General features: G+C 46.6%; 1 protein-coding gene and 3 non-coding genes across 4 annotated transcripts; 3 read left to right on the plus strand and 1 right to left on the minus strand.

Moving 5' to 3' along the window:
- On the plus strand, nt 1-74 carry trnan-guu (transfer RNA asparagine (anticodon GUU)). Its single transcript has one exon. It is a non-coding gene; the product is annotated as a tRNA-Asn (tRNA).
- Nucleotides 75-7,887: 7,813 nt separating this feature from the next.
- On the minus strand, nt 7,888-11,227 carry LOC137336101 (zona pellucida sperm-binding protein 4-like). The gene is made up of 9 exons (XM_068001589.1): nt 11,003-11,227; nt 10,259-10,437; nt 10,094-10,191; nt 9,887-10,020; nt 9,616-9,805; nt 9,266-9,413; nt 9,039-9,111; nt 8,140-8,253; nt 7,888-8,065 (listed from the first exon to the last, which is right to left on the minus strand). Exons 1-9 carry the CDS (start codon nt 11,223-11,225, stop codon nt 7,917-7,919), a joined length of 1,308 nt encoding a protein of 435 aa, XP_067857690.1. The 5' UTR covers nt 11,226-11,227; the 3' UTR covers nt 7,888-7,916.
- A 6,338-nt stretch (nt 11,228-17,565) lies between these two features.
- trnav-aac (transfer RNA valine (anticodon AAC)) lies at nt 17,566-17,638 on the plus strand. The gene has a single exon. It is a non-coding gene; the product is annotated as a tRNA-Val (tRNA).
- A 6,801-nt stretch (nt 17,639-24,439) lies between these two features.
- On the plus strand, nt 24,440-24,510 carry trnag-ccc (transfer RNA glycine (anticodon CCC)). The gene has a single exon. It is a non-coding gene; the product is annotated as a tRNA-Gly (tRNA).
- The last annotated feature ends 665 nt before the right edge of the window (nt 24,511-25,175 follow it).

The following is a 25,175-nucleotide window of genomic DNA, read 5'->3' on the forward strand; positions in this document are numbered from 1 at the left end:
GTCTCTGTGGCGCAATCGGTTAGCGCGTTCGGCTGTTAATCGAAAGGTTGGTGGTTCGATCCCACCCAGGGACGGTGAGGAACCTTTTATCTTCATGGTCTCGCATTTCCTGGTTCTGATGTTTGTTTTGACTGCAAAACAAATGCCCGCTTTCGATGGCCAGCTGAGTGCGGCCGATCTTCCATCATTTCACCTGTGATTGGCTTCGCCGAAATCTGAATTCTTCTTGACAGACAAGGTCTGACATCGATATTTCTGCAGTGAGCGACACCAGACTGTTTCCACAATGAATGTCACTCCCTTTTATTTTGGAAACGCAAAATTGTATTCACATTCCGAACGGTTTCAGTTGATTTGTGAGAGATCATGAAAGGATCCTGCAGCGCTGCCTTGGATAATAACAACAGTTCTAAGCCGCATTTCAGTCGCGGCAACAAATCCTCACATCCGAGTATCTGCACCCTTAAATCGGAGTATCTGCACCTTTGCAGCAGAGTATCTGCACCCTCACACTGGAGTATCTGCACCGTTGCACCGGAGTATCTACGCCCTTACAACCATTAACTCATCAACTGTCCCCAATCATCTTTATCAGCGTCAGGAGCCCTAAACAAAACCCAACAGTGAAGAAATTGGCTTTATGATTCTTCAGTAATGTACGGACACATTTTTATTAACGGAACTTTGAAGGAGATTTGGGGAAAGTGGCCGCTGATACTCAGAAACTACTGCTTGTTTTTTTTTTGCTTAGCAGGCTCGTTGGTTGAGGGGTATGATTCTCGCTTCGGGTTTGTTGTTTGAAATATGTGAGAGATCCCGGGTTCAAATCCCGGATAAGCCCTCATTTCCCCCCCCCCCCCCCCCCGACTTTTGATCTTGAGCTGCTGTTCAAACTGGCAGGGTGTTTGTCGGTATTTCAATAATCTCACGTCCTCTGAATGCATTCTCCTTGCAATTGCAATTGACCTTGAAACCGCTCTCGGATTTCATCTCACTGAAGCAGAATGTGGCCCCTTTTTGTTTCAGCGTGGAGGTGACGAGGTTGTGGTTGATAACCGCGGGCACACCTGTCCGGACATTGGTAGTCAGAATGTACAAAATGCTGTCTCAAATATTCTGTTGTCATCCAGGGAGCTCTAGTTTTGCATGCCCAACCTTTCCCCTAGTAAGAATGTGTCCAGTCTGTACCCGAACTATCTCCTCACTCAAAGCCTCCCATTGCTCATTTACTGTTTTACCTGCCAATCTTTGATTCCAATCCACCTGGACCCGATCACTTTTCAACTCGCTGAAATTCGCTCTTACCAGTTCAGTATTTTCATGCTTGATATTTCCTTGCATTTTCCATAACTATACTAAACCTGCTGCAAATGCTCCCCCACTGAATCATGCTCCACTTGCCCCACTTCTTTCCCCTAAATAAATCCAGCACTGCTTCCTTCCTCGTTGGGCTGAAAACATACAGATTAAGAAAGTTCTCTTGGACACATTTCAGGAATTGCTCGCCCTCTTTGACATTTGCACTGCCCTTTCCCAGTCTATATTCGGATAAATGAAGTTCCCTTTTATCAATGCTCTAAAATTATTGCATCTTTCTGCAATTTGCTGCCAATTTGCTCCTCCATCTCCTTCCCACTAGTTGGCCCCCTATAGTCTGCATCCAGCAGCGTAATAGCTCCTCAATTGTTCCTTAATTCTGAACAAATAGATTCTGCCTTTGAACCCTTAAGCATGGCGACTCTTTCTACCGCTGTAACAGTATTTTTGATCAATAGTGCCTGGCCCACACCCACCCCCCCCCCCCCTCCCAACTTTTATCCCCTGCCTTTCCTGAATACGTTGTAGCCAGGAATATGTAAGTGGTCACTCCTCCGCTTGTTTGAGACAGGTCTCCATTATTGACACTATAACATAATCCCATGTTACCACTTGTGTCTGCAGCTCACCAACCTTATTGACCAAGTATGTTAAACACAACATCAGGGCATAAGGGTAGGACAAGTTCTAATGCCCAATTAAATGTTCTATACACTAATGCCCGTAGCATAAGAAATAAAATAAGGGAATTAGAAGCGTAAATTGAGCTTATAGTGCATGACTTAGTGCTCATCACTGAGACCTGGCTCCAAACTGGGCATTACTGGGAGATAAATATTTCAAGTTATAAGCCGTTTAGAAAGGATAGGGACATTGGAAAAGGCGCTGGAGTAGCGATATTGAGGAGGGATACTATTACTGCATGAGAAAGAAGACACATCAGTAAAGGTGAGCACGCAGTAGAAAGGCTTTGCGTGGAAATGAGTAACAGAATAGAATGCAAGACTTTGGTGGGAGTTGTTCATCGACTTCCGGACAGCAGTGAAAAAGTAACAGGATACACAGAAGCGGACAGGATGTTAGGGGTCTGGAACTCACTGTCTGAAAGGGTGGTCGAGGCAGAAAACCTCAACTCATTTAAAAAGTACTTAGATGTGCATTTGAAGTGCCGTAACCTACAGGGCTATGACCAAGTGTTGGAAAGTGCGATTAAGTTGGATAGCTCTTTTTCGGCCGTCATAGACACGATGGGCCAAATGGCTTCCTTCTGTTCTGTAACTTTCTATGATTCTATGTGTGTGAAGGGATTCGTTCAGTCATCACACGTGCTGAGACACCAGCGAGTTCACAAGTGACTGCAGGGGTTGGATTCTGCTGTTAATCCCATCCAGGACTGAACCATATTCATTCTGACATTTGGGGTTTGTTTCTGCAGATGTTAATAACCGCTATAACTGGGCTGGAGTTTAAGATTCTGGATATGTTAAATAAATCAGCTATGTTTTAAACACCTTGTTGTCGATTTTGGTCTTTCCCACCTGAGTGTTTAGCATCACCTGACTGGAGCTCAGAAAGCACAATCTGGGGGGAGGATCATCCGGTGGGAACAGAACTTCAGCCTGGACACAGTCCTTCACGGCCACAGTGAGAGGGGCAAACGGCACTTTGGTCTTTCCCGTCGCTCTTCACTGACAGCAAAGTCACCGTGCGGCGTCCAGTCTAATAATGACTGTGGTAATTATTCTATGTTTCTTTGACAGTCCTGAGTCTACCATTTAAAGCAGGCGTTAACTGATTTAAAGTAAACCCGCTGAAAAGAAATGGGTTATCAGTTGTGATATCCGTGAAGCCAATGTTCCATTCCTTTGTATGATTGATGTGCCTGATTTCCGACCGCAGGGTAAATGGTGGAATATCAGCACTGCTCAGCCGGCTATGATCACGGTACATTTTCTTACAAACCAAACACAGATTGAAACCCTGGAACTTTGAGGCGATGAATCCTTAGAGAAAAAATAAATAAGGGTTCGAACCATCAAACTTTCTCGCTAAATGAGAGCACCACCGAAACATACAAAGAGGTCACCTGCTAAACCAGCAATTCACTGAGCGAAACTATGAGATTGCAGCCACCAATATAACAGTTGTTTACTGTCAGTTTACTTCTCCAAAATGACTGGATTTTTACTCCTGCAAGCTTCAACCAACGAGCTGGTCTTCACTCCGGAAACAGCAACTGTGAAGTTCAGAGAAACGTGTTCGATTTCAGCGCGGTGACACAAGACCAGTGTAAAGCTCAGTTAATGAGATCGCCGAGTGGCGAGAGGGTGGATTTGGAATGCCTGAGCGCCTGCACTGCGCACTTTTCAGATCTGCTTGGAGCACCAATCCCTTCAATTCATCACTGACAGGGAAGTTCGATTCTCTGTTTTTTTTCCTTGAGGCTTGGTGAAATTTTAAAAATTGATAGAGACCAATGTTAAAGCGAACCTCGTCAGTGACATGCTCACAGATACAAAGCGGCCAGACTCGGCTTCAGTGAGATGAAAGCCCAGAGCGGTTTCAAGGTCGAATGCAATTGCAAGCAAAGCTCGTTCAATGAAAGTGGAAGTCATTGAGGTGCCTTTAAGGTCCTGATTGTTTGAAATGAACTTCTTCTGAAATCGTTTGAGATTGAGGTGGAGTGATTTGGGGGTTTCTTTTCCCTCTTTGCAAAAGTCTGAACCGCCACTAAAGATAAAAAGTCAAGGGCTAAATTGGGGATTCTACGGGATATGGACCTCGAATCGAGAATTATACCCCGACCTCAACGAGCCCAGAAACAAGAACGTGTCCTTACATTAACGTGGCATTTTGAAGAGATATTCTGAGCAGTTCCGTATTGGACCCCGAACAAAGTACAAACACCGCACGATGCTTTTGATGGTCAAATTCACTAAACATCATAAATTCCACAAAAGCACCACGGGGAGTTGAATCTGTGACCGGAGTTCTTTAAACAACTAAGCCACGGAGCCAATTCACGGGCACGCTTCTCACTTCCTCATTAATATCTGTGCTACACATTCTGTTGGGGGTTCAGACTGTTTTATCTTTGTCAATTTCATAGAAAATAAAAGCAAGAGTCGATCATTCTGCTCTGCCATTCAAAATGATCATGGCTGATCGTCTAATTCAGTACCCTGTTCCCGCTTTTTCCCCATATCCCTTGAGCATTAAGAAATATATCTATCTGCTTATTGAATAAGTCTAATGACTTGGCCTCCACTGCCTTCTGTGGTAGTGAATTCCACAGGTTCACCACCCACTGAGTGAATAAATTTCTCCTCATCTCGGTTCTAAATGACATACCCCGTATCCTGAGACTGTGACCCCTGGTTCTGGACTCCCCAGCCACCGGGAACATCCTCCCTGCATCTAGTCTGTCTCGTCCTGTTCGAATTTTATATGTTTCGATGAGATCACCCCTCATTCTTCTAAACTCGAGCGAAGATAGGCCTGGTCGACCCAATCTCTCCTCATACGTCAGTCCTGCCATCCTCGGAACAAGTCTGCAAAACCTTCGTTGCACTCCCTCCATGGCAATGACATCTTTCCTCAGATAAGGAGACCAAAACTGCACACAATACTCCAGATGGGGTCTCACCAAGGCCCCGTACAACTGCAGTAAGACATTCCCTGTTCCTGTACTCAAATCCTCTTGCACTGAACGCCAACATACCATTCGCCTTACTAACTGCTTGCTGCATCTGAATGCTCGCTTTCAGCGACTGGTGCACAAGGACACCCAGGTCTCGATGCACCTCCCCATTTTCCCAATCTATCACCATTCAGATAATAAACTGCCTTTCTGTTTTGACAAAAAAAGTAGATAACCTCACATTTATCCAGGTTATACTGCATCTGCCATGTTCTTGCCCACTCACCCAACTTGTCGAAATCACATTGGACCCTCTTTGCATCCTCCTCACAGCTCGCATTCCACCCCAGCTTCGCGTCGTCTGCAAACTTGGAAATGTTACATTCCGTTCCGTTCCCTCATCCAAATCATTGACATATATAGTGAATAGCTGGGGTCCCAAGCACTGATCCCTGCCGTTCCCCACTAGTCACTGCCTGCCACCCGGGAAAAGACCAGTTTATTCCCACTCTTTCCAGTCTGTCAACCAATTCTCAATCCAGGCCAGTCTATTCCCCGAATCCCATGTGCTTTAATTTTGCACACGGTCCTCTTCTGTGGGACCATATCAAAGGCCTTCTGAAAATCCATGTATACCACATCCACTGGTTCTCACCTATCTAATCTACTAGTTACATCCTCAAAAAACTCCAGTAGCTTTGTTAAGCATGATTTCCCTTTCATAAACCTATGCTGACTTTAACAAATCCCATTAATGCCTTCTAATTGTTCTGTTATCACATCTTTTAAAATAGACTCGAGCATTTTCCCCACGACTGATGTGAGGCTAACTGGTCTTTAATTCCCTGTTTTTTCTCCCCCTCCTTTTTAAAAAACAAGTGCGGTTACATTTGCAACCCTCCAATCTGTAGGAATTGTGCCAGAGTATAGAATTTTGGAAGATGATCACCAATGCATGCACTCTTTCCAGGGCCACTTCGTTTGGTACTCTGGGATGTAGATTATCAGGCCCTGGGGATTTGTCAGCCTTTAACTCCATTAATTTCCCAAGCATTTTTTCTTTAAAAGTAATACGGGTTTCCTTCAGTAGAAACTTGGTTCCTCATATTTCTGGAAGGTTGTTTGTGTCCTACTTTGAGAACGGAACCAAAGTATGTTTTTAATTGTCTTCACTAATCTTTTTCTCTTGACATTTAGAGAAACTTTTACAGTCAGTTTTTATGTTCCTGCTTGTTTACTCTCGCTCTAATTTTTCCCTCTTAGTCAATCTCTGTCCTCCTTTGCTGAATTTTAAACTGCTTCCAATCCTCAGGCTTGTTGCTTTTCCTAGCAATTTTATATGTCTCCTCTTTGGATAAATACTATCCCTAATTTCTTTTGTAAGCTACAATTCCTGTTTTATTTTTGTGCCAGACAGGAATCAATAATTGTTGTAATTCCTGCATATGTTCTTTAAATATTAGCCATTGCCTATCCACCGTCATCCCTTTGTGAAGTTCCCCAATCCATCCGAGCCAACTCACACTTTCATAATTTCCTTCATTTAGATTCAAGACCCCAGTTTCGGATTCAACTACTTCACACTCCATCGGAAATAAGGAATTTTATCATGTTATGGTCGCTCTTCTCTAAGGGAGCCCGCAAAAGATTGTTAATCAATCCTTTCTCATCGCACAATACCCAATCGAGGATCGCCTGTTCTCTCGTTGGTTCCTCAAAGTATTGGTCTAGAAATCAATCATGTGCACTCCAGGATTCCTTCCCCACAGTATTATTGCTAATTTGGTTTGACCAAACTACATGTTAAATTAAGTCAGCGTGATTACAGTTGTACCCTACTTGCATGAGTCTCCTATTTCCTGTTTAATGCCGTCTCCTACATCACTACTGTTTGGGGGGGCAATAGACATCCTCCACCGTTTTCTGCCCCTTGGTATTTTAGCTCCACCCATACAGATTCCACATCGTGATTTTCTGAGCCAATATCCTTCCTCACTATTGCGTTGATTTCCTCCTTTACTAACAACGCTACCTCACATCATTTCCCTTTTTGCCTGTCCTTCCTAAATATTGACTACCCCTGGATGTTCAGTTCCTATCCTTGGTCACCCTGCAGCCATGTCTCCACAATCGTAACTTTTTCATACCCATTAATCTCTGTGCTGTTAATTCATCGACCTTATTGCAAATGCTCCACACATTAAGACAATGCCTTCAGACTGGTCTTGAAGATTGCTAGTTATCTAGTATTTTTTTTGCACTACGGCCCTATTTGTTTTTTGCTCTTGTTTTCTCCGCCTGCCACTATTGCTTCCTCCCTTTGTCTTGTTTCTATCCTTGTTTTCCCCTCCTGTCTCCCTGCTCAGGTTCCCATCCCACTGCCGTTCCAGTTTAAACCTTCCCCAACAGCACGAGCAAACTCCCCTGCGAGGACATCAGTCCTGGTCCGGCTCCGGTGTAACCCGTCCCACTTGTACAGGTCCCACATTCTGCAGAACGGTCCCAATATCCCATGAATTTAAATCCCTCCCTCCGACACCATCCCTGCAGCCACACATTCATCTGGTCTATTCTCCTGTTCCGATAGCTGGAGAGACCAGCAGCCAGTGGTCATGCGAGGAGAGCCCAACACTCGCCAGGCTTCGCAAATTGGTTAATAGATGCCGTCAGGGAAGAGCCAATTCCGGAGACATGTGCCCAGGACCAGTGTCAGAGGCAAGTGAACCAGTCATTCCTGCCCGACACCATTTTGCTACAAACCCACCGCAGCTTTGGCCTGGATCTCAATGCGAATCGTTGGGGGCTGGAATTGTTTGCTGCAGCCGTGGGATGCTGCAAAAACAATTCTCAAACCAGGTACCAAATTAAATCACTGCAAACAGTACAATCCAGCGAGCATTTGAAAGATAACGAGACCAGCAATCGTCGAAAACAGGAGTTTATTATCCAACAGACACATCTACAGTTCCATGGAGCTGCACTCGGAGCCCACCCTGCGGCCCTGCTCCATTTTCCACAAAGCAACAGTCCCGACCAACAGGGCCACGGAGAGCAGCGCTACCCCAACCGCTAATCCAGGAACAAGGGAGGTGGAATCAACAGCAGCATCTGTGGGGAGAAGCCAGGGTTAGATGGGCACCAGTTACTCCATCACGAGAGACAGGTGGAAGCTCCCTGTTTACCTTTCTCATTCTGGTGGATCCGAGCAGCCAATCTCTCCTCACCTTCCAAGAAAAGGATGGGTCCATCAGCGGTCACCAAGGCCCCAGGCCGGTTATCGGCGCTTCTTCGCCTCTCTGGGGGCGAAGGAGAACAAGAGACAAGAGTTGATGGTGAATAATTAAATCTTCAGTTGTCCGCAAATCCTGAATCAGATGGCCTCATGCAAAAAACATCAGGGCCCTGGGTACCGGCCAGAGTTTAGAGTTCCGGCTATAATTGCATCTGGTTCTCACCAAACCGATTCTCAGAAGGACGCACCAACTGAGCAGAGTTTGCAATTGCTGCTGCTACAATGGCCAGTCTGGTCTCCTGTGAAGGAGACACTGTTTGATGCATTACTTTGACCCGCAGTTTCATGAGACCTTCAAATTGGCCAGGTGTCCGGCCCCGGGACATCCTTTCAGTTGCACCCTGAATTCCCGGTGTCAGAAAGACGACAATTAGATGCTGGTTAAATGTTCTCCAATGCCAAGAGTGGACTATTCCGAACCGGATGCGGAACACACCCGTGCCAACAATGGGAGGATTCTGCTCTTCAGCGGTCGGCAATTAGGGCAGCTCAGCATCCGGGCAAGTAGCAAGAGCCAAAAATACCTCATTCATCCCAGCTCAAGGATCAGAGCGTCCTTCACAATTACTGACCTGGTGCAAGATGTGCTCAGACCAGCTGCCCTAGATTGCCATTCTAAATGGAAAACTGCACCGAATGCAACTGGGAAAGTTCCCAGAACCGCCAGATTCAGGACACTCCTCCTGTTCCCAGTGTTAGGCCTCTTGCTGAGGGAGCCCCGTGTCCAGATGTCCCACACCCACCCCTCCCCATCAGGAATTAATTTCTGGTCAGATCACAGGTACTTACTGGAGCTGCAGGGAGCCGTGCAGTTCTCTCGGGTGGAAGGGGAGCAAACCTCAGCACTACAGTGGAAATAAACCTGCAAAGGGACAGTGCGGTCCGGTCAGTCACAGTTACCAGTCAGGAGATTAATGCTTCTCGTCAACCGACCAACAGGGGGCCTACTCACTTATTAAGAGCCAGGGAACAAGTGATACCAAGTGACCGGGAAAGAAGCACTGAAGGAAACTCACCTCCCCGGTCAGAGCCCGGCCCAAAACTCGGTCCCAGAAAGCGAACGTGCTGACTACAAAACGATTATGGTGAGTTGGGAACAGCAAATGGGAAGCAGCGGTTACCGGGAGGAGGCGGGTTTTGTAGTTATCACCAGCAAAGGGGCACCTGGAACAGAGACAGAGGGGGAGTCACACGGTTACAGGTTTACATCAAACCTATTATACCAGCGTCTGGAACACAATATCAACTTCGAAGGACTATTTCCCCCCGTCATTAACTCGGACTCCAGTGACGATCTGTATAAATCCCCGCCGATGTCGCACCCTCCCCAATCCCCACACTGCCCCAAGCTCCCTCGCTCCCTTACCTGTCCACCAGGAGGTCCCATCGGAGCCCCGAATACGGCTCGGCGGTGGGGGTCGCCCAGCAGTCATTGAGCACCAGCACAAGGGACGGATCGTTCCTGTTCAGAACACGAACCTCCACAAACACGGGGTCCCGGAGCACACTCAGGATCGGGTAGTCACTGGCCACGTACCAGCTCCGGTAACCACCATCTGGAAAGAGAATGATGAAGGGCGGGCACTATTTGGAGAGAGCCTGAAGTTGGACACTAGCCATCAGCGAGCACTCGTTACCTCTCGCTATTCTCAGCTCCAGAAGCAGGATCCCGGCCTCAGTGGCAGGCAGTGGTGGAGAAAGGGTGTAAACTCTGGGCTTCACCTGCAGGTCAGACTCCTGGCTTCCCTTGTAACTGCACTGGACATGGAGCCTGCAAGAGAACGGACACGGCTGGAGAATTCAGCTCCTCAGTCTCTACCCGCTGAATGTGCTCCTATTCTCACCTGAAAGGGCTGTCCCGGGTCACCGATCCCAAAGATCCATGCAAGATCTCAAAGTCACCCAACACATCCGTTTCATACAGGATGTTCACGCCGTCCAGCTACAAGAGAGAAGACCATCAGTCCAGAACTGAGCAATTGATGGGACTCCAAGCCCGCAATACGTACCCGCTGAGTTACACCACATTCAGTGACTGCGAACTGAAAGAGCACAGTGTCTGCAGAGGCCACGGTCGGATTGCACTCAGCTCCGTCTCCATTCTTCAGATGGAGGGTTGTTAGGTTTACAGGAGGCAGCGTCAAATCCTTGGAGATGGCGATCAGGACCCGCCCATCCTTGGTGCAGACTGCAAGAGAGGCAATGAAAGGCGGTTAGTTGCCCCACGGGGAGGGTCAAGGGAACCGTTACAGGGAGGGGGACAAACCCCATCCATGTTTCAGTTTCTATCCCGTCCCATTATCTGTCAAATGAAGACCAGTGGACCAACTATAGCTCATCACCACGATGGTTGGATTTAAATTGCTTGTATCTCCGATAGAAATTAAATATCAAATCCAAATGGTCAGTGGCAGCAGGGGCCGGGGCTCATTCACTCTGCCCTTACTCAGTGCGACTCCCAAGTCACCGAACAACAGTAGAATGATTCGAACTGCAGATACTGGGTCAAAGGGCGATTAACTATTGCCCTTTCTGTGTCTGATTAACAGCCCCCCAATCACACCATCAAATCTACTCTGCGGGATTGGAAGCTCAATCCCACTCTCCGGACTGGAAAAGTTTGAATCTCCAACTGGCGTTGTAGGACAGGAAGGAAAGAGATGAAACTTTCCAGGGAAACCCCGTGCAGCTTGATGGCGGGTGACCCTGGAAAGTCCTGGCCCAGAATATAGACGGACCAAGAATACACCCACCTGGCAGATTGTTCAGTGAATAGAAACACGGCGGCGCATCCCGGTTCACCGCATCGAAGCAGCAGCCTCTCTGCACACACTCACTAGCTTCAATTCCCGGAAATCCGCAGTCTTTGCGGTTTTTAGGAAACAACCAACATTTATCGCCGGGGAAAAGAAGAGATGGCGGCTGAGCTGAACAGATCACAACAAATAACAAAACAAGAATCCCCAACCCCTCCATTATAACAAGCGAACTCTCCTAACGAAGTAATAATGGAAAGCCGACTCCCCCTTTTTATAGCAGCGCTGTTTAACCCGCAGTAACGGAATGTCCCAATCAGCCTGAGGCAGAGTCCGTGGCCCACGGGCTCCCGAACATCAACCCGCATTCGCACGGCTCACACGGATGGGCCTGTTTTTAATGGCAGAATAAAGGTGAGACTGGGCCCAACGACACCTTTATTTCTTCATCACAACCAAACTGGAACCAAATCGCATTATTTGTTTTTTTCTTGCTTTTTTAGTCACCTTTATTTTTTAGACCGAACGTCACCTATAATAGTTTATTAAAAATAGGCCCAATCTCCGTGTGACCGGTGGGAATGCGGGTATTTAATACTAATTAATAAACAGAGTGAAATCAATATGTTATTGTCCAGATACGGTACGGTAGCAGAGTGGTTATGTCACTGAAATAGTAATCGAGCAAGCCTGGCTCAATAATCTCCAAGTCATAAATTCAAATCGCACCACGGCAGCTGAGGAATTTAATTTCAATTAATTAAATAAAATCTGGAATTAAAATACTGGTATCAGTAATGGGTTGCTATGAAACTACCGGATTGTCGTGAAAACACATCTGGTTCACGAATATCCTTCAAAGAAGGAAACCTGCCGTCCTTACCCGGTCTGGCCGAAATGTGACTCCAGACCCACAGCAATGTGATTGATTCTTAAATGCCCTCTGAAATGGCCGAACAAGCAACTCAGCTGTATAAATCTCGCTTTAAAAAAAGTCATAATAAGAATAAAACCGGACGGACCACTCGGCACGGGACACGACAAATGTCAAAACAAGCCCAGTTGACCCCGCAAAGTCCTCCTCACGAACATCTGGAGACTTGTGCCAAAATTGGGTGAGTTGTCCCACAGACGAGTCAAGCAAGAGCCTGACACAGCCATGCTCACAGAATCACGCTTTTCAGCCAACGTCCCAGACTCTTCCATCACCATCCCTGGGGATGTCCTCTCCCACCTGCAGGACAGATCGACCAGAGGTGGCGGTACAGTGATATACAGTCAGGAGGGAGTGGCCCTGGGTGTTCATCAAGATTGAATCTGGACCCCATGAAAACTCATGGCATAAGGTCAAACATGGGCAAGGAAACCTCCTGCAGATTACCAGCTACCGTCCTCCCTCAGCTGATGATATCAGTCTTCCTCCATGTTGAGCACCACTTGGAGGAAGCACTGAGGGTAGCAAGGGCTCAGAATGTACTCTGGGTGGGAGACTTCAATGTCCACTACTGACCGAGCTGGTCGAGTCCTGAATAATATAGCTGCGAGACTGGGTCTGCATTGGGTGTTGAGCGAACCACTGCACAGTCCTCATGGAGACGAAGTCCCGTCTTCGCACTGAGGATACCATCCAACGTGTTGTGTGACACTACCATTATGCTAAATGGGATAGATGCAGAACAGATCTAGCAGCTGAAAACTGGGCATCCATGAGTTGCTGTGGGCCATCAGCAGCAGCACAATCTGTAATCTCATGGATCGGCATATCCCTCACTCTACCATTACCAATAAGCCAGTGGATCAACTCTGGTTCAATGAGGAGTGTAGAAGAGCATGCCAGGAGCAACACCAGGCGTCCAAATAATGTGGTGTCAACCTGGTGAAGCTACAACTCAGGACGACATGCATGCTAAACAGCGGAAGCAACATGCTATAGACAGAGCTAAGCGATTCCACAACCAACGGATCAGATCAAAGCTCTGAAGTCCTGCCACATCCAGTCGTGAATGGTGGTAGATAATTAAACAAGTCATGGGAGGAGGAGGCCCTGTAAACCTCCCCATCCTCAATGATGGCAGAGCCCAGCACGTGAGTGCAAAAGACAAGGCTGAAGCATTTGCAACCATCTACGGCCAGAAGTGCCGTGTGGATGATTCATCTGGGCCTCCTTCCGATATCCCCAAAATCACAGAAGCCAATCTTCAGCCAACTCGATTCACTCCATGTGATATCAAGGAACGGCTGGAGTGCACTGGATACAGCAAAGGCGATGGGACCGGACAACATCCCGGCTGTCCTGCTGAAGTCTTGTGCTCCAGAACTAGCCGCCCCTTTCGCCAAGCTGTTCCAGTACAGCTACAAGACTGGCATCTACCCGACAATGTGGAAAATTGCCCAGGTATGTCCTGTCCAAAAAAGCAGGACAAATCCAATCCGGCCAATTACCGCCCCATTAGTCTACTCTCGATCATCAGTAAAGTGTTGGAAGGTGTCGTCGACAATGCTATTAAGCGGCACTTACTCACCAATAAACTGCTCACCGATGCTCAGTTTGGGTTCGGCCAGGACCACTTAGCTCCAGACCTCATTACAGCCTTGGTCCAAACATGGACAAAAGAGCTGAATTCCAGAGGTGAGGTGAGAGTTACAGACCCTTGATATCAAGGCAGAATTTGACCGAGTGTGGCACCAAGGAACCCTAGTAAAATTGAAGTCAATGGGAATCAGGGGGAAAACACTCGAGTGCCTGGAGTCATACCTAGCACAAAGGAAGATGGTAGTGGTTGTTGGAGGCCAATCATCTCAGCCCCAAGGCATTGTTGCAGGAGTTCTTCAGGGCAGTGTCCTACGCCCAACCATCTTCAGCTGCTTCATCAATGACCTTCCCTCCATCATAAGGTCAGAAATGGTGACGTTCGCTGATGATTGCACAGTGTTCAGTTCCATTCGCAATCCCTCAAATAATGAAGCAGTCCGAGCCCGCATTCAGCAAGACCTCGACAACATCCAGACTTGGGCTGATAAGTGCCAAATATCATTGGCGCCAGACAAGTGCCAGGCAATGAACGTCTCCAACAAGAGGGAGTCGAACCACCTCCCCTTGACATTAAAGGGCATTACCATCGCCGAATCCCCCATCATCAACATCCTGGGTTCACCATTGATCAGAAACTTAACTGGACCATCCATATAAATAGTGCGGCTACAAGAGTAGGTCAGAGGCTGAGTATTCTGCGGCGAGTGACTCACCTCCTGACTCCCAAAGCCTTTCCCAATATAAAAGGCACAAGTCAGGAGTGTGATGGAATACTGTCCACTGGCCTGCATGAGTGGAGCTCCAACAACACTCAAGAAGCTCAACACCATCCAAGACAAAGCCGCCCGCTTGATTGGCACCCATCCACCACCCTAAACATTCACTCCCTTCACCACCGACCCACAGTGGCTGCAGTGTGTACAATCTTTGGGATGCACTGCAGCAATTCGCCAAGGCTTCTTCGACAGCACCTCCCAAACCTACGACCTTTTCCACCAAGAATGACAATGGCAGCAGGCACATGGGAACAATACCACCTGCACGTTCCTCTCCAAGTCACACACCATCCCGACCTCGAAATATATCGCCGTTCCTTCATCACTGCTGGGTGAAAATACTGGAACTCCCTACCTAACAGCAGTGTGGGATAACCTTCACCACACGGATTGCAGCGGTTCAAGAAAGCGGCTCACCACCACCACTCAAGGGTGATTAGGGATGGGCAATAAATGCTGGCCTCGCCAGCGACGCCCACAACCCATGAACGAATATATATTAAAAAACTTAAATACTGTGGCTACAATAGCAGGTCAGAGGCTGGGCATTCTACGGCGAGTGACTCAGCTCATGACTCTCCAAAATCTTTCTACCATCGACAAGGCACAAGTCAGGAGTGTGATGGAATACCCTCCACATGCCTGGACGAATGCATCTTCAACAACAATCAAGAAGCTAGGCACCATCCAGGACAAAGCAGCCCGATTAATTGGCACCCCATCCACCATCTTTAACATTCACTCCCTCCAGCGCACCGTGGCTGCAGTGTGTACCATCTACAAGATGCACTGTAGCAATGCAATTCGCCAAGGCTTCTTCGACAGCACCACCCAAACCCGCGACCTCGACCAGCTAGAAGGACAAGAGCAGCAGGCTCATGGGAACAACACCACCTGCACGTTCCCCTCCAAGTCACACACCATGCTCACGTGACGCTGGGTCAAAATCCTCGAACTCCCTGCCGAACAGCACTGTGGGAGAACCTTCAGCACACGGACTTCAGCGGTTCATGAAGGCGGCTCACCGCCACCTTCTCAAGGCCAATTAGGGATACACAATAAATGCTGGTATTGCCAGCGACGTTCACTTCCCATGAAATCATAGATTTCGGAGAAAGGTTGCAGCACGGAAGGAGGCCATTCGGCTCTATATCACAGCAATCCAGCTCGTCCCACTCCCCCACCGTTTCCCCGAAGCCGTGCAATTCTTTTCCTTTCAAGTAATTATCTAGTTCCTCTTTGAAGGCCATGATTGAATCTGCCTCCACCACCCCCTCGGGCAGTGCATTCCAGGTCCTAACCATTCGCTGTGTAAAGAAGTTTATCCTCATTTCACCTTTGGTTCTTTTGCCAGTCACCTGAAATCTATGTCCTCTGTTTCTTGTCCCTTCTGCCAATGAGAACAGTTTCTCTCCATCTGTTCTGTCTAGACCCATCATCATTTTGAATACCTTGATTCATTCTCCTCGCAACCGTCTCTGTTCCAAGGAGAATAACGCAACTTCTCCAGCCTATCCAAGTAACTAAAGTCTCTCATCCCTGGAATCATTCCAGTAAATCTCTTCTGCACCCTCTCGAAAGCCTTCACATTTTTCCTAAAGTGCGGTGCACAGAACTGGACACAATACTCCAGTTGTGGCCAAACCAGTGTTTGATAAAGGTTCATCATAACGTCCATGCTTTTTTACTCTATGCCTCTATTTATAAAGCCCATGATCCCGTATGATTTTTAACGGCTTTCTCAACCTGCTCTGCCACCTTCAAAGATTTGTGCACATAAACCCCAGAACTCTCTGAACCTGTGCCCCTTTTAGATTTGTGCCCTCTAGTTTATATTGCCTCTCCTCGTTCTTCCTACCGAAATGTATCACTATGCATGTTTCTGCGTTAAATTTCATCTGCCGTGTGTCCGCCATGCAGCCAGTCTGTCTATCGCCTCTTGAGGTGTATCACTATCCTTCACAGTGTTTACCGCCATTCCAAATTTTGTGTCATTTGCAAATTTTGAAGTTGTGCCCAGTACACCCAAGTCCAAGTCATTAATATATATGAAGAAAAGCAGTGGTCCCATCACTAACCCCTGGGGAACAACACTGTACACCTCCCTCCAGTCCACAAAACAACCGCTCACCACTACTTTCTGTTTCCTGTCCCTTAGCCAATTCTGTATCCATGTTTCTATTGACCCCTTTATCCATGGGCCGCAATCTTACTGATAAGCCTACAGTGGGGCACTTTATTAAATGCCTTTTCAAAGTCCATATACACCGTATCAACTGCTTTGCCTTCATCTACCCTCTCTGTTATCTCATCAAAATATTCCATCAGGTTAGTTAAACTCGTTTTGCCTTTAACTAATCCGTGCCGGCTTTCCCTAATCAATCCACACTCGTCCAAGTGATTGTGAATTCTGTCCCGGATTATCGTTTCTAAAAGTTTCCCCAACACTGAGGTTACCTGACTGGCCTCTTGTTGCTGGGTTCACCCTTGCACTCTTTCTTGAACAAGGGTGTAACATTTGCAATTCTCCGCTCCTCTGCACCACTGCCGTATCTTTGGATATTTGGATGATTATGGCCAGTACCTCTGCAATTTCCCCTCTTACTTATATCAGCAACCTAAGATGCATCCCATCCGGATCGGGTGACTTATCTAATTTAAGTGCAGATAGCCTGTCAAGTACCTCTTTTTTTATCAATGTTTCGCCCATCTGGTATCTCAACTATATCTTCCTATACTGAGACTCTGGCAGCATCTTCATCTTTGGTAAAGACAAATGCAAAGTATTCATTTCGTCCCTGAGCCACCCACTCTGCCTCCATGAATGGATCTCCTTTATGGTCACGAATCAAAGTAGGGCTCTTACGACCCGTTTAATGTTTACATGCCTGTGGAAGACTTTTGGATTCCCTTTTATGTTGGCCTCCAGTCTATTCTTATATTCTCTCTTTGACCCTCTTATTTCCTCTTTCACATCCCCTCTGAACTTTCTATATTCTGCCTGGTGAATGAATACATAAGAAAAGTTAGGATTTCCGTCAGCCTGAAACAAAAAGTTATTAGTTGATTAATGCGATTTGAACAACTATTCGTCTTTTTTCAGAGTTTAATGAGTATTGCGAAATTAATACAGTAAACTATTTTGTAGAAGTTAATCCCCTGAACGGGAAAGGGACCCGTCTCCCACACTGAGAGCATTTTCAGACGGCAGCTATCTTCTGAGGGTTTCCTATAAGATCTTGTGTAACAGCGTTTCTGTAGTGTAGTGGTTATCACGTTCGCTTAACACGCGAAAGGTCCCCGGTTCGAAACCGGGCAGAAACATTTTGAAAACGTTATCAACGAAAATTCAATCAGTGTGAAAAAAGCAAGAATTCAGTCTGTCGTCAAATGTGAATAAAATACCACACCTCACAGAACAGGTATATTTTCCATTCTCTGTGTAGTTCAATACAAACTCAAACACTACACATATACAGACAGTGTTTCACACTCACTCACGTTTCCTGAACTGACGGTGCAGAAAGCCCCTCTCAAAGCTGCACATTGCGAATAATTTCAGCTGATTTGAGAGAGATCATTGAAGGCTCCTGAAGTGCAGCTTCGGTTAATAACCACAGTTAAAGACAGCATTGCGGCCGCGGCAACAAACGTCAATTTTTCGATGTTTGATGTTCCCCAGCTCCCGGATTGATTGAGGCCACGACAGAAACAACATTAAGCCCATCTTTCGGCCCCGCTCTCTCCAATCACACGTTGCTGGCGGGAAGCTGCAATTCCCGCTACAGACAGCGCATTACTGCCCATCCCTGGGAAACAAGACACCACCGAAGCTTTGACAACACATCGCAGGCATCGTCTGTCCCGGAGCTGTTGCTCCGCAACAAAGGCAGAACTTACCAGCTGTTTCAAAATTTATAACTTGAACACTGGACCCTGATTTCACTACCCGCTTTAAAAGTTTGATGCTTTAACGAACGAGCTACCCAGGCTCGCTAGTCGTTTAGTTCCCATTATAAATAGTCATAAGAGGACTCTGAATTATCCCTCGAACACGTCGAACAGGGGTGAGGGTCCCTGTTATAAAATTCTCAGTCACGTGTTGAGGGGAATCCTTGATTTTATTGAACATGATCGAAGAAACATGGACAGCGAACTCGTGAGTTTAAAATCCTTCTTCTTTGTGCCAAATGACTTGTCATTCGCTCGCACCAATTAAAATAACACTTTACCCAGTGGCCCAAAAGCTAAACTTGTCCCACACGGGAGCTGGAAAAGGCCTCTCGACCTTTCAGCGTATTAATATCTGTAAGCTGAATAATTTCACCCGTTACACAGTGACACCAGGCAGCATATTTCCCTTCCAAATTTTCCCAACACGAAAATTGCAACCGATGAATATCCGTTTAACGAAAAGAATAATCGTATGTTTGGTTCCTTCGATTGAAAGATCTCATTCCGGCCCCTTTGCCATATCAGCTGACGCAGAGATCTCCCTCTCCCTCGAAAACAACGAAACTCGCATCTGCTCAAGCAAGACGGAAGACCAGAGGAACCCAAGTGCCCACATGGGAAAACTAAGAAGTAGATGCGTCATGGATCATACCAGTTGGACTTCGAACTCCGGTCAAAATGCTCGGAGTGAAATGTTGGATTGTTGAAGGTGAGACTGAAACTCACAACCTGAGCACTTCCAGAGCCCATACTGCTTATATAAGTACCGAAATAACAGTGTTTCTGAGAAACAGCTTGATTTTCGGCCTCTCATTGATCGCTTCGGAATCTTAATCAAAGAGAAGCCGTCAATCAAAAGGCGCTTCGTCAAATATCCGCAATGATCTTTAAAAGCCGTGGAATCTGAACAAAACCCCAAAAGATAAGAACTTTTATTTATATTATTATTAACTGAAGGACATTTTTGCATGGTACTTCATGGAGGATTGAGGCAAAGTGGGACCTGAAACTCAGAAACTCTCTCTGGACTGTCCGTGACTGAAGAGATGGACGTTATTTCATCTGAAAACTGAGGCACGGAACTTTCTCGTGGAGAAGTGAGACAGAAGATTGCAGTTGATTCGTGGCAGTTGCCGGGGAGATCTAGAGGAGAGGGAGAAAAGTCAAAGTCACAGCTGCGACTGCTCAAGTGCTCTGCTTAGCTGTAATATTAAAAAGTAATGTACAGTACAGGGCAGTGTCCTAGGCCCAATCATCTTCAGCTGCTTCATCAATGACCTTCCCTCCATCATAAAGTCAGAAATGGGGATGTTCGCTGATGGTTGCACGGTGTTCAGTTCCATTCGCAACCACTCAGATAAAGAAGCAGTCCGTGCCCACATGCAGCAAGACCTGGACAACATCCAGGCTTGGGCTGATGAGTGCCAAGTAACATTCGCGCCAGAAAAGTGCCAGGCAATGACTGTCTCCAACAAGAAAGAGTCTAACCATGTCCACTTGACATTCAACGGCATTACCATCGCCGAATCCCCAACCATCAACATCCTTGGGGTCACCATTGACCAGAAACTTAACTGGACTAGCCACATAAATACAGTGGCTGCAAGAGCAGGACAGACGCTGGATATTCTCCTGACTCCCCAAAACATTTCCACCATCTGCAAGGCACTAGTGAGGAGTGTGATGGAATACCCTTCACTCGCCTGGATGAGTGCAGCTCCAACAACACTCAAGAAGCTCGACACCACCCAGATCAAAGCAGCCCGCTTGATTGGCACCCCATCCACCACCCTAAACATTCACTCCCTCCACCACCGGCGCACAGTGGCTGCAGTGTGTACCATCCATAGGATGCACTGCAGCAACTCGCCAAGGCTTCTTCGACAGCACCTCCCAAACCCACGATCTCTACCAGCTAGCAGGACAAGGACAGCAGACACATGGGAACAATACCACCTGCACGTTCCCCTCCAAGTCGTTGGTTCAAAATCCTGGAACTCACAACCGAACAGCAGTGTGGGAGAACCTTCACCCCACGGACTGCAGCTGTTCAAGAAGGCGACTCACCACCATCTTCTCAAGGGCAATTAGGGATAGGCAATAAATGCCGGCCTCGCCAGCGACGCCCACATCCCGTCAACGAATAAAAAAAACCCTCAACCAAAGAAACAGACCTTTTGGATGGGTTCACTAATTGGGAATTGGATTTAACTGCTGTGTTTGTGCACACAGTCCCACACTGCTGAACTCCCAGCCCCTTCCATCGGCACTCGTTTTCTTTCACACACCGACTGGATTTCAATATGTGGCTGTTCCATCTGAAATTCATCAACGGTCTCTCTGCCAAAATATCGAGTGAATCCTAATGCTTGGTATCCTGGCAATTCCCCACGCTCACAATTAGTCTTTGGTCCTTCCAGCACGCTGCATGCAATGACAAAATCTGTTCTTCCACCGAAGTTTTCTGCTGACTGGATATTTTCAACATTCTCGATTTGGGTGCATGGGCAGGTCATATTGTATGGTCAGACTTTCTTGTCCTCAGAATCCAGGGCTTAGCATTCAATAAAAGAAAATAAAAGCGCTTTTATTCTGACTCAGCTCAGACGAAAGGTCATCGACCTGAAACATTAACTCTACTTCTGTATCTAAAGATTCTGTCTGAAATGCTGACGATTTCCAGCATCGACTGTTGTTATTTCAGATTGGCAACAGAGCCAGTATTTTCATTTTGAATAAAAGGGCTTTCCTGTTTCTGCTTATGTGACGCGTGGCCGAGCGGTTAAGTGAATCGATAGTTAATTTAGTTTGCTCTGCACGCGTGGGTTCGAATCCCATCCTCGTCGGTATTGTGTTGAAATCTTGATTCTCTCATTCACTCCATCCAGAAGGTGTGGCTGGAAGTCCCATGCTTCTCGAAACGGCAGACGGAGGCTTTTGCGTTGTTGGCTGCAATCAGCAACAGTTCCTTCCACGAAGGTGTTGAGATTGTGAGATCGCGACGTAACAAACGGACAGCGGTGTCCTGGTAAAAAGAGTCTCTCTGATGGTCAACGTCAGAGAAACTAATCGACCAGAATTGTGCTGTAAGTCCCGGATCATTCCGTGTCTGTGTCTGTTTAAAAGGGATGTGCTGTCAGTCCTGTATCATTCCGTGTCTGTGTCTGTTTAAAACAGATGTGCCGTAAATCCCAGATTATTCCGTGTCTCTGTCTGTTGAAAAGGGATGTGCCGTAAGGCCCAGATTATTCCTTTTCTGTGTCTGTTTAAAAAGCTGTGCTGTAAGTCCCGGATCATTCCGTGGGCGTTTCACCCGATTTTCTTGATAGCTTTTTTCCTTCCGAACTGAAATGACGATCCTCTCTCGAGGAGAAGGTTCACCGCCTGCATCGGGCAACTGGTAGGAAAAATAACAAAAACTGATGAGACCAAGTTCATTCCGCTGGGCTTCAATTCCAATCTCCGCACTCTATCCCCCATTCATCCCCCCCCCTCCCCCAGATATTATAATCTGCGATATTCATAAGGGAATGGCGAAGCCGAATATCACGATTATAATTTTCTTGTTTCTTCAACACTGAATAGCATCAATTGTAATGATTCAGAAGGTAATCATGGAATCCTACAGCACAGAAGGAGGCCATTCGGACGTCGTACCTGTGCTGGCTCTTTCGAAGACCTTTCCATTTCGACCCACACCCCAGATTTTTCCCCATAACCCTGCAAATTAGTCCTCTTCAATATGTCCAATTGCCGTTTGAATGATCCTGTGGAATCTGCTTCCACCGTCCTTTCAGGAAGTGCAATCCTGATCTTAACAAACCCTCAGTGTGAAACAATTCTCCTCAATTCCCCTCTAGTTCTTTTCCCAATTATTTTAAATCTATGACCTCTGGTTACCAACCCACTTCCCAGAGGAAACAGTTTCTCCCTACTTGCTCTTTCAAAACCCCTCATTATTTTGAATATCTCTATTAGGTCTCCCGTTAACCATCTCTGCTGTAAGGAGAATAATCCCACCATCTCCAATCTCTCCATACAACTGAAGTCCCTCATCACTGGTATCATCCAGGTCAACCTGCTCTGAATCCCCTTCAATGCCTTTTCATCCTAAAGTGTGGTGTCCAGAACTGTACATATCGTCCAGCTGAGGCCAAACCACTGATTTGTAAGGATTAGTATGACTTCCTTTTTTTGTATTCAATGCCCCTATTTACAAAGCAAAGTATCCCTTATGCTTTCTAAACCGCCTTAACAACTTGCCGTGTTTTGTGAATATGCACCTCCAGGTTCCTCTGCTCTTGCATAAATTGTTCCATTTCGATTATACTAACTCTCCATGTTCTTCTTCCAAAAGTGCATCACTTCACACTGATCGGGGTTAAATCTGTCACGTGACTGCCCATTTCACCATTCTGTCCATGTCCTCCTGAAATCTGCTACTATCTTCCTCACTATTTACAACTTTTTCAACTTTTGCAATATCCGCAAACTTCGAAACTGTACTCCCTATTCCCACATCCAAGTCATTTATATATAACAAGAAAAGCAATAGTCCTGGTACCGACCCCTGGGGGATCCCACTGCATGTTTCCCTCCAGTCAGAAAAACATGCGTTCACCACTACTCTCTGCCTCCTATCCCTTAGCCAATTACGTGCCCGCATTACCACTGGTCCTTTAACCCCACGTGCCTCTAGTTTTCGAATAAATCTGTTACGTATTAATTTCTAAAATGTGACCTGAGAATAGCTGTAACCCCGTTATCTTATTCTTAAGCAATGAGAATACAGATATTAAGGCCGAGTGATAGATCAGGTGCATTCCCATTACCCGGAGGTGACGGGACCTGAGGAGGGGAAGGCCCATCTGGGCCTTCAGATGTTCCGTCTCCGTTTTCCGAAAACGGAGACGGAACATCGCAAAGATCATCCCGTCGAAATACAACATTTGACTGAAGATCCGACAGCCATGTTCCATCCGGACCTAGCCGTTCAAGGAAGCCTGATAGTCCATCAGGGGAAAACACAGAGAGAGAGAAGAAATGCAGACAGAGGTAGAGAGAAGCACGCAAAGAAAATAATAGCATAAATCTCCACATTCGGTGATTAAGCTGAATTTAAGGTGCAGCTTAAATTAAACCCCATATCGTGAAATCTTATAGGTAAACATTTGGCTGGATTATCTCTTTATCTCTGAGAGAAGTACTGCCTGGTAATTACAGCTCATATTTATTTGAGCATTTCGCACTATGAGTGTGAGTTGGTTTTGAACGCCCAGGTGAATTTCAAAGTCCATGCCTTGCATAATTCGCTCGTTAACCCACAGGTACCGCGCGGCTGTGAAACAGGCTGCCCAGGAGCTTTGCAGACTGTATATTCAAGACATATGTCCAACGCTACACGTGCAACCTGCAGCTGTGTGTACATTAGCGGTTCAGTGGTGGAACCCTCGTCTGCCGGTGGGAAACCAGGGGTTTGGTTCCAGGCCAATGCAGCATCCTTTACCTTTTCATTCTGCACACATGAGATCGCCTGAATTGTGATAAATTCACGTGCCGGCTTCAATCTGTAAAACTTCTTGAAAGATTATCTTCATTTCGTCTACGTGTGTTACGTGGACAAACACTCTGCATTCTGTCCTCTGGTGCTCAAACATGCTCTGCTGGAGTTCAGTCAAGCCTGCCTTCTGCACCGCTGAAAAGATGTGAGAAACCAATTGGTGACTTTGGATTAAAAATGGGGACACAACGGGGCTCATCCGGTTTGAACCAGTGAAACTCCCTGAGCAAAAATCAGACCCAAAGGCAACGGAGACGTTCAGCGAGGGTAAAATTCCACTCCCATGTACCCGATCCGCCATCCTTTCAGAACGCTATGTCCATCCAATCTCGCTTCTTGTACCATGTACGATGCAGAGCAATATCAGGTTCTGCACCAATTATTTCAAATCAAGAATATTAGTCTCTCTTTATCAAATTCGTTCTGAATGTACGACTTGTAATATCAAGCAACACTTTACAGAATGAACTGCGCTGAAACCACATTATCGTCTGTCTCGGTGTCGTCACAATATACACTCGAACACAAGTCAACTTTATTCAAATTGCTGCTTTCATTCACTATGAGAGCGAAGAGACCTAAGTGGACATTTGCAGTTAGTAGATGTACCAGCATTGGTGGTTCAGTGGTCGAATTCTCGCCTCCCACGCGAGGGACTCGGGTTCGATTCCCGGCCAATGCAGGATCGTTTTGCATTCTGCACCAATGAGCAACTTGGGAACTGGAGTCGGCCATTTCGCCCCTCGAGACTGTTCCGCAATTGAATGAGATGATGGCTGATCTGTGACCTACCTCCATATAACCGCCTGAGCATCATCGACCTTAATTCCTTTGGTTCACAAAAAACTATCAATCTCAGGTTTAAAATTAACAATTAAACTTGCATCAACTGCTGTTTGCGAAAGAGAGCTCCAAACTTCTACCTCCCTTTGCTTGTGGAAGTGTTTCCCAACTTCACGCCTGAAAGTCCTGACTCGAATGTCTATGCGATGTCCCCTCGTCTCAGGCACCCAACGAGCAGAAATAGTTTCTCTCTATCTACCCCAACAATTCCCCTTAATATCTTGAAAACTTCGATGAAATCAGCCCTTAACCTACCAAATTCCAGGGTATACAAACCTCGTTTGTGTAATCTCTCGTCGGAATTTAACCCTTGGAGTCCAGGTATCATTCTGGTAAATCTACACTGCACTCCCTCCACAGCCAATTTATCCTTCCGCAGGTGCGGTGCCCAGAACTGAACACAGTACTACAAGTGTGGTCTAACCAGATATTTGAATAGCTGCAGCATAATGTCTATTCTCTAGTATTCTATTCCTCTAAATATAAAGGCCAGCATTACATTAA

This window comes from Heptranchias perlo, chromosome 20 (genome assembly GCF_035084215.1).
Source record: "Heptranchias perlo isolate sHepPer1 chromosome 20, sHepPer1.hap1, whole genome shotgun sequence".
NCBI classification, from domain to species: Eukaryota; Metazoa; Chordata; class Chondrichthyes; order Hexanchiformes; family Hexanchidae; genus Heptranchias; species Heptranchias perlo.

Excerpts from the sequence above, each read along its gene's own strand:
- LOC137336101 (XM_068001589.1), bottom strand. The coding sequence starts at position 11,225 with ATGGAGGGGTTGGGGATTCTTGTTTTGTTATTTGTTGTGATCTGTTCA. Across the intron at positions 10,021-10,093 it reads ACCCGGGACAGCCCTTTCAG|GCTCCATGTCCAGTGCAGTT; the intron begins GTGAGAATAGGA and ends GTTCTCTTGCAG. Across the intron at positions 9,806-9,886 it reads GGAGCTGAGAATAGCGAGAG|ATGGTGGTTACCGGAGCTGG; the intron begins GTAACGAGTGCT and ends TTCTCTTTCCAG.